At 38.5% G+C, this 11585-nt stretch overlaps 2 protein-coding genes across 2 annotated transcripts; one reads left to right on the top strand and one right to left on the bottom strand.

The window, feature by feature from the left end:
- The first annotated feature begins 929 nt into the window (after positions 1 to 929).
- Positions 930 to 3792, top strand: LOC122067174 (protein SENSITIVE TO PROTON RHIZOTOXICITY 1-like). The gene is made up of 2 exons (XM_042631017.1): positions 930 to 1287; positions 2047 to 3792. Exon 2 carries the CDS (start codon positions 2060 to 2062, stop codon positions 3671 to 3673), a length of 1614 nt encoding a protein of 537 aa, XP_042486951.1. The 5' UTR covers positions 930 to 1287; positions 2047 to 2059; the 3' UTR covers positions 3674 to 3792.
- A 3464-nt stretch (positions 3793 to 7256) lies between these two features.
- LOC122067173 (FHA domain-containing protein PS1-like) lies at positions 7257 to 10800 on the bottom strand. The gene is made up of 8 exons (XM_042631016.1): positions 10295 to 10800; positions 9955 to 10160; positions 9715 to 9867; positions 8568 to 9626; positions 8333 to 8468; positions 7807 to 8186; positions 7476 to 7703; positions 7257 to 7381 (listed from the first exon to the last, which is right to left on the bottom strand). The coding sequence occupies exons 1-8, from the start codon at positions 10593 to 10595 to the stop codon at positions 7358 to 7360; spliced, it is 2487 nt and encodes an 828-aa protein (XP_042486950.1). The 5' UTR covers positions 10596 to 10800; the 3' UTR covers positions 7257 to 7357.
- Between the last annotated feature and the right edge of the window lie 785 nt (positions 10801 to 11585).

Raw genomic sequence — 11585 nt, 5'->3', positions numbered from 1 at the left:
TATTAATCGAAACTGATCAATTGACACCCATACATAAAATAATCCTTTTCCCACCCATATATTAGTTTCTTTCCAAGGGTTTGTAGACTTATAGAGGAACAAAACAAAGGATATAGGTCTGAGACATAGTCACAGACCAACAGGTTTGTTTGTTGATGATCACCTTCAAAGGTTTAGACCATAAATTTCCTAAAAGGATGACTTTAAGTTTCTTTATGCTTATTGATCCATCTAGTTCAAATGACTTGACTAAAAATTCAAACTCTCACATAAACCAATTGGCTTGACTGAAAGGCAGGCACTGGGTCAACCGGTGGATCAAAATATGATGTAGGTTGACTCATAAATTTGTGTAAAAAATATCAAATTTTTACTTTTGATCAACTTGGTTTTTTTTAAAAGATAAAAAAATAAAATTTATTAGATTTCATTGTTCATTCACATCTTATATCTCTCAGCCAATGGAAAAAAGGACTTAAGTGACTAGTTTCATGCAAAGAGTTCTTTAGAATATATTTTTAAAGGTAAAATCATTAACGTTTTGTCTAATAGTGTCTGTGTTTCTTGTTCTTCTTGTAAAAGTCTCACCTATCCCTCTTATCTTTATTCGTTGAGCCGCTAACTTTAGAAAAATTAACAATTAAGCCAATTTTCCCCCTAAAGGAAAAAAAAAACATTTTTTATTTATTTATTTAAGACTTGTAATAATTAAATGTTGCTTTGGAGGGGATGCGCAATACGCACCATTACCGGTTGAACCATTTTTTTCTTTGGTAACTACCGGTTGAACCATGCAGCTTAGGGAGTAGCGGTGGAGTAGCTTCCTTGTAGCAACCGAGGCCAGCTTGGCTCTCTCGGATGAAGTTCATCAAAACCCATTAAAAAATAGATCAAACGAAGTATCATAGAAAGAGAAAGAGAGAGAGAGGAGTCGAGCTTCGCGCTGTATCTGTAGCTCCTCTGTGCTTGTTGAACCCCACTATTCTGCTCAATCAAAGCCATTGGATTGGTGGGTCAACCCATTGATCAGAAATCTTCAGACCCACAAGCTGACAGTTACCCATTTCTTATTGGATGGTCGATCTATGAAGTGGGTACGGTTTATTGAAGATGATGAATCTGAGTTTCAATCTGTTCCTGTAATGGTGTCTGTGACTCTGTGATGCTGATGCTTTGGTATATTTATTGACATGGCTTGTGACCAGCTCTCCCTTTCCATGCCTTTCCCTTCCTACGTGTAAGAGACGGCACGAGAACCGACCAAGAGCATCTGCAGTTTGGAATCTGGTGAGTTTCTTCTCCTCTTCCCGTATATATCTATCTATTGATGGATTCGTCTGATAGTGTTTCTAGGATTCAAAACTTGCCCATGTTGGAAATATTGTGCTCATAAATTTTGGGTAAGTCGTGAGTGAATAGTTGGAGGATCTTGCGATGTTACCTCCTGAGCTATTGATTTCGGGGTTTTCTTCGTTCTGCTTCGGAATGAGTGTTGGTTTCTTGACTGATTTTAAGATTGATGATAGATTAGATTTTCTGAGCTAGAGATGGGTCTCTCTGATTATTCTTTCGGTGGAATGAGGTGAAAAAAAAGGGATTCGGGGAAGTTTTGTTGGGTAGTTCATGCATATTGAGGATGCTTTTTTTTATGAAAGATTATCCTTCTTCTTCTTCTTCTTTTTTTCTCATTTTTTTATTCTTCAGGAGAAGAGTCTATCACTGGTTCTGTATTTTGTACTGACTAATTAGTGATTTTGTAAAAGAAATTAATGGTTGGTTTTGAGAAAATAATTGAATTCAATAGCTATAGTTTTCTTGTTTTCCTTCTCTGGAGAAGAAGCAATTTGTGGACTTTTTCTGGATTAGAAATGAATAATGGGTGAAGTTAGGGTTATGGGAGAAATTTGGACTTATGTGTAAGGGTTACTGTTCTTTCTGACATTGATTTCCATGGGTATTTTGTTTAATGAGTAGAATACGAGTTTTTGTCCACCCACTGTACTGAGAATTCTGGTGATGAATTACTTCTCTTGTTTTTTATTTCAGTTTTTTATTTGCAATGGATCTTAAAGAAAGGCTTTGTTCAGAAGCCTGGACAAAGTCTCCTTTGGGGGATAAATCATCCAAAACTCTTACCTCAGATCCACAACCCTTCACTGCCTTCAGTTTGCAGCAACAACACCGGAAGTGGAATGATCCTTCCAGTCTGGATTATGGAATTGGGTTGCAGCAGCCATTCTCTAAATTCGATCTGCCTTCAGAGCCCTCATCGAGTAACCCAGCTAATCAAATCAAAATCCCAGATCAAGTGAATGGACAGACGACAGAGATGGCCATCGATGCCAATAAACTTCAAGGCTGGGATCCCCGAGCCATGTTAACCAATCTCTCCTTCCTTGAGCAAAAGATCCACCAGCTCCAGGATTTGGTACATTTGATTGTTGGCCGAGGAGGACAAGCGTTGGCTCGCCCAGATGAAATTGTGGCTCAGCAGAAGCAGCTCGTAACTGCTGATCTTACTTCCATCATAGTTCAGTTGATCTCAACTGCGGGTAGTCTTCTTCCATCTGTAAAGAATAACATATTGGCTGCAAATCCTTTTCTTGGTCAGCTTGGGAGTAACTCTGGTATTGGATTGCCTCGTACTTTGGGCATGAATGATGATGCTATGCCACAGTCTAATGGTGGAACTAAGGTTTTTGATCATTCTGAGCAGACTGAATCAATGGGAAATGAGAGTCCTGAACAAAACCATGCAGGTCAATCTCACCACACTGTTTCCCCTATTGAGGAGCTTGACTCAAAGGATGATGAAGATGGCGGGGAAGGGGAGAACCTCCCCCCTGGATCCTATGAAGTCCTACAACTAGAGAAAGAAGAAATACTGGCACCGCATACTCACTTCTGCATGATTTGCGGGAAAGGATTCAAGAGGGATGCAAATCTACGGATGCACATGAGAGGTCATGGGGATGAATACAAGACCGCAGCTGCTCTTGCCAAGCCTAATAAGGAGTTGAGTTCAGAGGCTACACTGATCAGGAGGTACTCCTGCCCCTTTGCTGGATGCAAGCGGAATAAGGACCATAAGAAGTTCCAGCCACTGAAGACCATATTGTGCGTAAAGAATCATTACAAGCGTACCCATTGTGATAAAAGCTACACTTGCAGCAGATGCAACAGCAAGAAGTTCTCTGTTATTGCTGATCTCAAGACTCATGAGAAGCATTGCGGGCGGGACAAATGGGTTTGTTCTTGTGGCACAACATTCTCAAGGAAGGACAAGTTGTTTGGACATGTTGCACTCTTCCAAGGTCATACTCCTGTCCTTCCCTTTGATGAAAATAAAGTAACGTCTGGACTTGTGGAACAAGGTGAAAGCAATGAAACAACCACAGAAACTCATGGGGAAGGGAATACAGGATTCAGTTTCAGCTCCAGTGCCTCTAGTGGAAGTGGTACCCACAATGTCGTGGATGTGAAAAACAGTATTCATGACCCTACTGGTTATTTCTCATCAATGAACTTTGACACATGTAACTTTGGTGGGTTTCATGAGTTTCCCCGACCACCATTTGATGTTCCAGATAATTCTTTCTCATTCCTTCTTTCTGGGGCTTGTAATTATATTCAAAAATCTGAAGGGGCATCAGGTTCTGATGCCCTAAACTGATGTTGATGGTATTGAATGTTCTTTTTTTGATGTTCTTCCATGACCCTTGAGTGATATCTGTACCATAACATCTTGTAACCTTTAAATTCTGGAGTTAATATTGACGTTTTTTCTTTTCCCTTTCTCTTGTCATGTACACAAATTGGATGTTCTTCTCACAGGATTGCTATCAAATTAATGTCCAAGAGACGTGGAGCTTATTGGAATCTTTTGTCTTCTTTTATTGACATGATTTTAGTTGATACCATCTCAGGAAGTTAGCTGTAACCATCTGCAATGGATGGTTGATTCAGTGCCAGAAGACTTAGATTCATTGAGAAGTCACAGATGATCTTTGCATATTAACGCATGCCTATGATGGAATCATTCTGGGAGATGATCTTTGCATATTAACGCATGCCTATGATGGAATCATTCTGGGAGATGATCTTTGCATATTAACGCATGCCTATGATGGAATCATTCTGGGAGATGATCTTTGCATATTAACGCATGCCTATGATGGAATCATTCTGGGAGATGATCTTTGCATATTAACGCATGCCTATGATGGAATCGTTCTGGGAAGCGAAGTAACTAGGTAATGGGTTAAATCTTTAGTAAGTTTTGGAGTGTATTAGGTGTGTGATTTCCTTCCTTTAGAGAGATTATATCTTCATTCACCAACAAATCTTAGTAAATTGGTGAATGCTCTAATACTAGTGATTGGTTCATCACGGATAGCTAATGCTTGCTAGTCAATTCGTAGTGTTACCAGATCCAATCTGATTACAGAATCTATACTATGTTTCTGAGATACCTGAAAGCATGAGATCCAGATCCCACTTCAGTCATCTAAAGTTTTAGTTTTCTCATTCCTTTCAGTTGAATTCCAGGTCCCTTAAATATACTGTTCATTTCTGGTTTGTCACTCAGTTTAATGGAAAGTACTGTAACCGTAAGTTTTAGCAGCTCAATTTTCTCTCCTCAGACCAACTTTTTCAACAGAGGAAAGAATTCTTTCCAGCACCTCACTCACCCTAAGCTTCAGTTTGAATCATTTAGTGAGTGATAGTGAAGAACCACTGAAGTGGGTTTTCAATTTTATTTGCTAATGTGCTTGAATTAATTAGTTTATTTATTGAGCAATAATTGTGTTATCAGGATCAAAATTCTGGTAAAGATACCAACTTTAACTGAAAACATGATGTTTCTTGCATGGGGAGGAGTGGGAAGGCAACTTGCAAATTGTGTTTAAAAAGTGGGCCCCTACAATAAACTGGTTTTGTTGTTGTGTATTAGTTGCGGATCAAATTAGCATTTCTCCTCTTCATGAAATTAAAATTATTAAACTAAGAAGAAGACAAGAGAGACAGCTAACCTTTGTCTTGGAAACTGATAACAATCTTTGTTTGTGACAGAAGGCACAAGCTGTCAGATTAAGGCAAGAAGCCTGCTGTAAATACAGGATCGGTCGGGCCAATTGGTTTAATTTCTTCCCGACCATTAAGGACCAGGGTGATCTTTTATCAACCCCACCCCACCCCACCCCACCCCACCCCACCCCACCCACAAGAAAATAAATAATAATAATAAAAAAATAAATAATAATAATAAAAAAATAAATAAAAAGAAAAGAAAAGAAAATTTTATATACAACAACAATAAACAAATTCAGTCTTATCTCAACTTGATAGGATCGGCTACATAGAATAGAATAGGGGAAGGGAGAGATGGAAAGATAAGCGGTAAGAAAAGAAAGATGGGAATAAGAGGAAAGAGGCATAAGCCAATAGTTAGGAAAATCTAAGGTAAATTGGCTACCTGAATACCTTGGTATCTATGCGTCCCATTAATTGGGGGTGTGAGATAGTTTGTCAAAGGAGAGGGAAGGAAAGAGAGTGAGAACTCAATCAATATTGTATATATTAACAGGATGTATAACCATTTTCCATATCTATAACATATTGTTGTGCTAAATTATAATTTTTTTTGTAGAGTGATAAAATTATTAAACATATTTTGGGTATGCAATGCTCTCTCATAATCATTTAATAAAGAAAGAATTGGATGAGAATATATTTATTTATATATATATATACCAATTCTTTCTCAGTATTGTATGTAGCTGATCGGATCTTCACTGATATTAACAGATTAGATCCTTATTAATTATATTCGTTTAGAAGATTTGAGGTGACAGAGAAATTAGAAAGGTACAATTAAGTTAATATCAATGAAGATTTAATTAAGTTCAATTACACAATCTTTAGATGCTCCACGTCCTCTTCTTATCATCATTTGTTTGCGTATGCTGGTGTTAATTGAGTTAGTGACCCAGACATTTGGTGTCCACATATGGCTCATGGTTTTCAAGTCTAGTGCTGAGGCTGAGTATCATCAATATTTATGTTATATTACCACTAATATGGTTTGGATGTAGTCTCTACTTCGAGACTTGGGTTTCTTTTTGGCACATTCTCTTTGCTTTTTTTTTTTTTAATAATAGTTTTCTTTGAACTCTGAATTGATTCACCTATGATTATCTTGTGTATCTACTCAATTCCTTATTTTTATTTTTTCTTTTTCCATTTGGGATTGTTGAAACACCAACCTTTTGTTTGGCTGCATTCTTAGGAGGATGTTAGGGAAGGGAAAGTTTGAGGGAAAGGGAAAATGAGAGAAGAGCTTTCCAACATATGTTCCTTGCTGGCACTAGCATAGACAAGGATAAAAAGTCAAAGGGTTCACCCCAACAGTGTTTTCCTCCTTTTTTTGTTGGAAGCATCTTCTTAAAATCATCATTGGGATGGTTTTCCTTTTCTTGGAAAATTAATCAGCAGTAACTCCAAAATATATCGGAGAGGGTTTGCCTCATTTTCGAAACCTATTTATAATTTCTTACAAAAGGAATCTAACTGTTAAAGATTCCGTACTCTTTTCCAAAGAGAGAGTGTGTGTGAGGGGAGGTAGAGGTAATACAATGGGGTTATTTTAGACATTTCAAGTTCTTGAAGGATAAAAGTGTCAAAAGAGAAATATTTTTATTGTAGAAAAAGAGAAATCTAGTTAGCTTTTGGTTGATTTTTGGAAATAAAAAGTTATAAATATTTAATTGATTATATGAATTCATAAATAGTTTTTAAAAGCAAAGAAAATAAAAAAATGTGCAAGTTATCCTAATTTTCTGAAGAAGAAAAGGACTCTATCAGGGTATGTGGGGGCTGCACCCACTCTGTGATGCTTCCACTACAGGGCTCTCAAATAGAGAACTCTTCCCCTTTTCCTATTTACATGTCTCCCAAACTGAGAACTCTTCTCTTTTTCCTATTGACATGTCTAGATTTCTGTTCTCATCATGTAAGGAGAAATGCCAATGCATGCTTCCCCGCTATTTGTAAGTGGGCTTTGAGCTACCCCCTCACATATTGGTCTTTAATAGAACTTTTCCCCTGAGGATCTTTTGAAGATTGTAGCTACCCTTTTGCTCATTGGGGTCCTCCTATTGCAGACATGTCAAGAGCAGAATTCTTCGGATTGATCCTGAATTCATTCATTTGTTTCCAATCTGAAACAGGAATAATGAAATTTTCTCGATTGGAGGTTAAAGAAAACAGGAATGATGGACCTTTGTTAAATGGAGGTTAACACAATTGAACTGAATGCTAAAAAATAAGAACTCCAGCATCTGATTCACAGAAAGAACTACACCTTTTGATTGACAAGGTTATAGTCAAAAGAACTAGCAAGACTTGTTAAGTTTGTCTGTAAAGATTTATTTACTGACAAACTAGACAAAAGAAGAAGCACAGATAACAGTTCAATTAACTGAATTGGCCTGCCCATATTGAGAATTATGGAGCAAAATAAGCTTCAAGCCCCTTGGAGTACTCTTGATAGGACGCTGCTTGCAATAGTTCTCCCTAAGAACCTTGTCATCCACACAAGACCAAGTAGGCCCTCTTGGAGTGCTCTCTGCCCACAAGAACCTCTCAGAGTATGGGGTCACAAGACTTTCACGGAATTCCTCAGCAGTTTCACAGAGCAATCCCTGAAAACAAACAAAACAAACCCACATTTAATATGGAACATAATGCATACTGATAAAATAAAACAGAAGGAAGAACTTCAAAATTTGTAGTGAATAGAGTTACTTCTGCCATGGCTTTGATCTTCATAGTGACATCATTTGTGAGAAGAATGAGCTTCTCATCAATCTTAATTCTCTTGAATAAGAGAGCATATTCAAGGATGTGGTCCTCCGCTGTCGGAGAAACTATCTCTGTCAAACTCCCAAAGGATGGAACTGAACTAGTAGAACCTCCACCAAATCCACCATTGCTCTCCTCACTTAAGCCTGGAGAAGCGGGAGGGGTTGGTGCAATTGGCCTGGTCTCCTCCACTGAGCTCTGAACATGAATCCACCACTTTGTTTTCACCATACACTCTTCTATCCACTTCAGTACAGAAGCAGCATCTGATTCCCCTTTAAAGAGGCTTCCACGTCGTTTCAGACTATCCAGTTCCCTTATGACTGTAGATAAAATAAGACAAGGGTCACAAATTCTGTATGGAGAAGAAAGATAGATTGATATGTTCCCTTTTTGAAGAACACAGACAATATAATGGAGAGGAGAGAAAGGACTAATTAGTTATTGAATGGAATTCCACCCAAATTACCCATTCTTGGAATGATGAGTTGTGTTCCCTTGAGGCCTTGTAGGAGCTTCAATGACCTTATAGACTCCTTGTTTAGAAGACAAGTTGTGTCAACCACCATGTTCCACTTCTTCTTGGCCTCATGCTGAGGCTGAATCTGCAGCATACACTAGAAACTTACATTCTTATGTGTAAAGAAAGAAAATATCTCAATAAAATCTATCCATGAAATTTTTGGACAGAGAAATAGACTTACAGAAGATGAGTTACTGTTTTTCTGTATGGCTTGGGTACAGTTGACAGAATGGCTGCTCCTTGCAGTAGCATTACTGACTGAAACTTTTGACCTGCGTTTACTGATAGATTTTGATAGTATGGACTGAAATGGAACTCTCTCAGGTCCTCTTGCCGTCTCTGTGATCACAGTTTCCAACATTGCTCGAGTTTGTGATTCAATTCCCTGAACTTTTCCTTCTTTGAAAATCATAGATGTCTGATTCTCCTTATCTGAAGAGAAATGCTCTTCTGTGTCTACCCTGGAGTCAGCAGTAATCTTAGATGATGATCTGCATAACTTCGAATGCGTGTTTTCGTCCACATTAACCTTCTTCATGGATTTGAGAAGCAGAGTATTTGGGCTGAAATTTTCCTTGTCTGGAGTGAAAATTTCATCTTCTCCATTCAAGTGAGGGAAAAGAGCCCTAGAAATTGGGTTCTCCTTTCCTCCTTTCTGATTTTCAGTTTCTGTTTGAACATTGACACTAGCTCCCATACTCTTTCCCTTGCTCTTCCCTGTTAGAATTTGAAGAACACTGGCCGGTTTGCCTCTTCGAGACCAAAGATTTGGTGTTTTGTTCTTTTTCTCTGATCTTCTCAAAGGTGTTTCCTGATTTTCTCTTTCAGATAGCACTTCTGTGGAACAAAGGACATGTGCGCTCTGGTTCTCTTTATCAAGTTGTAGTAGAGCTGCGAACTCCGTGAGTGATCTGTCCATAGTCAATGATGAATTCACAGATTCGGTCACAACAGTTTCTGAACCGAGGCTCGAGATCTTCGGCTTATCAAGAATCCTCCTTGGTGGACTCTGCTTTTCTCCTTCTTCAAGCTTTTCACCAGCAGACATGACCTCTTCTCCCATTCCTTTCCCTTCATCAGGAGAGGATGAATTCATGGACTCTGGCATTGGAGGTGCAGAAAGGGTCTGTTTATGTGCAAATGCTATTGAATTTGCATCAGGGAACAGAGAATTCATGGTTTCTGGACATGGAGATGCCGATGGGGACATTCCCTTTACGACCGGTGCTGAGTTCTCATCCTAAAAGATCAAATCAAGAAAATTAGAAACATAGGCTTTCTGATTACATTTCTGCATTCTTAACTCAATATTGCAAGACCAGTCTCACCTGAAATGTTTCTTCGTCATGTCTTAATGCATCAGACGCAGAAACAGACAAGCTTCTGATTAAATTCTCTTCAGGGAATGAAAAATTCAAGGTTTCTGGATGTGGGGGTGCTGATGGGAAAATTCCCTCTATAACTGGATTTGAGTTCTCATCCTGAAAAAACAAATCAAGAAAATTAGAAACATATGCTCTACGATTAAATTTCTGCACTGTGAACTCAGCAGAGCAAACCAACCTAACCTGATACGTTTGTTCCTCTTCTTCTTCGTGATGTAACGCATCTGATGGAGAAACAAATGGGTTTTCAACATTAAATGCTTGACTCAAAGGCATCCAATGCAATCTGTAAATCCTCGTTGAAGCACCCAACCTCAGCGTATCACCCTCATTTAGTTCTACTACAAGTTGTGGTTCAATATTTTGCCCCGAAATCCATGTCCCATGGGCTGAACAGAACCAAGATCAAGAAAAAAGGAAAAAGAAGAAGCTTTTAATTGAAGAATCCGGAAGAGAAAATTTAGAGAGTGCAAGAAGGGCAAAAGGAACAAGAAAAGTAGGGGTTAAGGATGAAAAGCACTACCAGATGATAAATCCATCACTGAAAGCTTCTGCAACGAGGGTTTCGAGCAGATTTTAAGATGAAACCGGCTAATGCTTGGGTGCTCCAACATGATATTGCAATCTGGGTGCCTTCCCACGATCAAGACCTCTTCGAAACATTTCTGACTATTCTCACTGGATTCGATCGACTTGGGTTCTTCAGAGATTGAAGGAGGGCTGTCGATGAGAAAGATGTTCTTGAAAATGCTACCATTTTTAAGTACTGTGAAGACAGGGATCTTCTTCTCTTCTTTGATTGGCTTGTTCTTCTTATCTGCCATGATTGAAGTAGCTGCGGACGGAGCTTTTCTTCTCTTTTTCCTTTTGTGTGGGGTGCTTATGTGGGATTTGATTAGGGAAAAATATGAAGAATGGTAATGGGTCTTGGGTTTTGTTCTTCGATTTCGATGGGATCAAAGTTGAATATTGGATCGGATTTTGAATTGACAGTGAAATTATCGCTGTGGAATTTGAATTGGAAGATGAGAAACGGGCTTTTGATTTTCAATTTTTATAAAAAGTGACCGTTTGTTTATAACGGCTAGTTTTCTTTCCTTGAATGTATCCACAATGTACTGGGAATCTGGGATAATTGATAGAATCGGACGTTTCAGGGTTGAAAATGTACACAGGGAGAACAATTGAGCGGCGAATCTATGAGGTCGTTCTCATGTTGAGATCCCGTCACCGTTGGTTTGGAATAATTAATCGGTCCGTAGTCTCAGTACTCGGTCCCAAGTCCCAACATCTATTCCAAAGGGATGCTCGCGGCCCTTGAGCCACCATGGGCATTAAGAGGAGGTGTGGGTTTTTTTTTAGTTAAAAAATAAAAATATAAATATAAACTGATTTTTTGGACATGTTTCTGCCCACCGCCTCACCCACCCTTCTCTTGTATCCCTAGTTTCTTTGGCTTGTTTCTCTCCCCACACCTCACCCTCCCCCTCAGGTCCTTGGTTCTGTCTGCCGCAATCTCTTTTCCTCTTGGACTAGCTTTCTTTGGATAGGATATTTAGCCAGAAGGCTTTATCTGTTGTATTTGATTTTTTTTTTTTTTTTTTTTTTTTTTTTTTTTTTGCTGTTCAATATATTTCCTAATCACAAAATAAAATATAATATAATATAATAAGAAAAATTTTTCAAAATAAAAATAAATCAGGATTCCTTCCATACACATGCTGAAGGAGGGTTCCTAATCGGACTCATCTACTAGATAAAAGATATGAAGATAAAACCCAAAACAAAAAGGGAACTTTCTATATGCGTGGGCT

The sequence above is a fragment of the Macadamia integrifolia genome, unplaced genomic scaffold (genome assembly GCF_013358625.1).
Source record: "Macadamia integrifolia cultivar HAES 741 unplaced genomic scaffold, SCU_Mint_v3 scaffold275, whole genome shotgun sequence".
NCBI classification, from domain to species: Eukaryota; Viridiplantae; Streptophyta; class Magnoliopsida; order Proteales; family Proteaceae; genus Macadamia; species Macadamia integrifolia.
The sequence above is the reverse complement of the archived record's forward strand: the minus strand, read 5'-3'. Positions and strand labels throughout refer to the sequence as shown.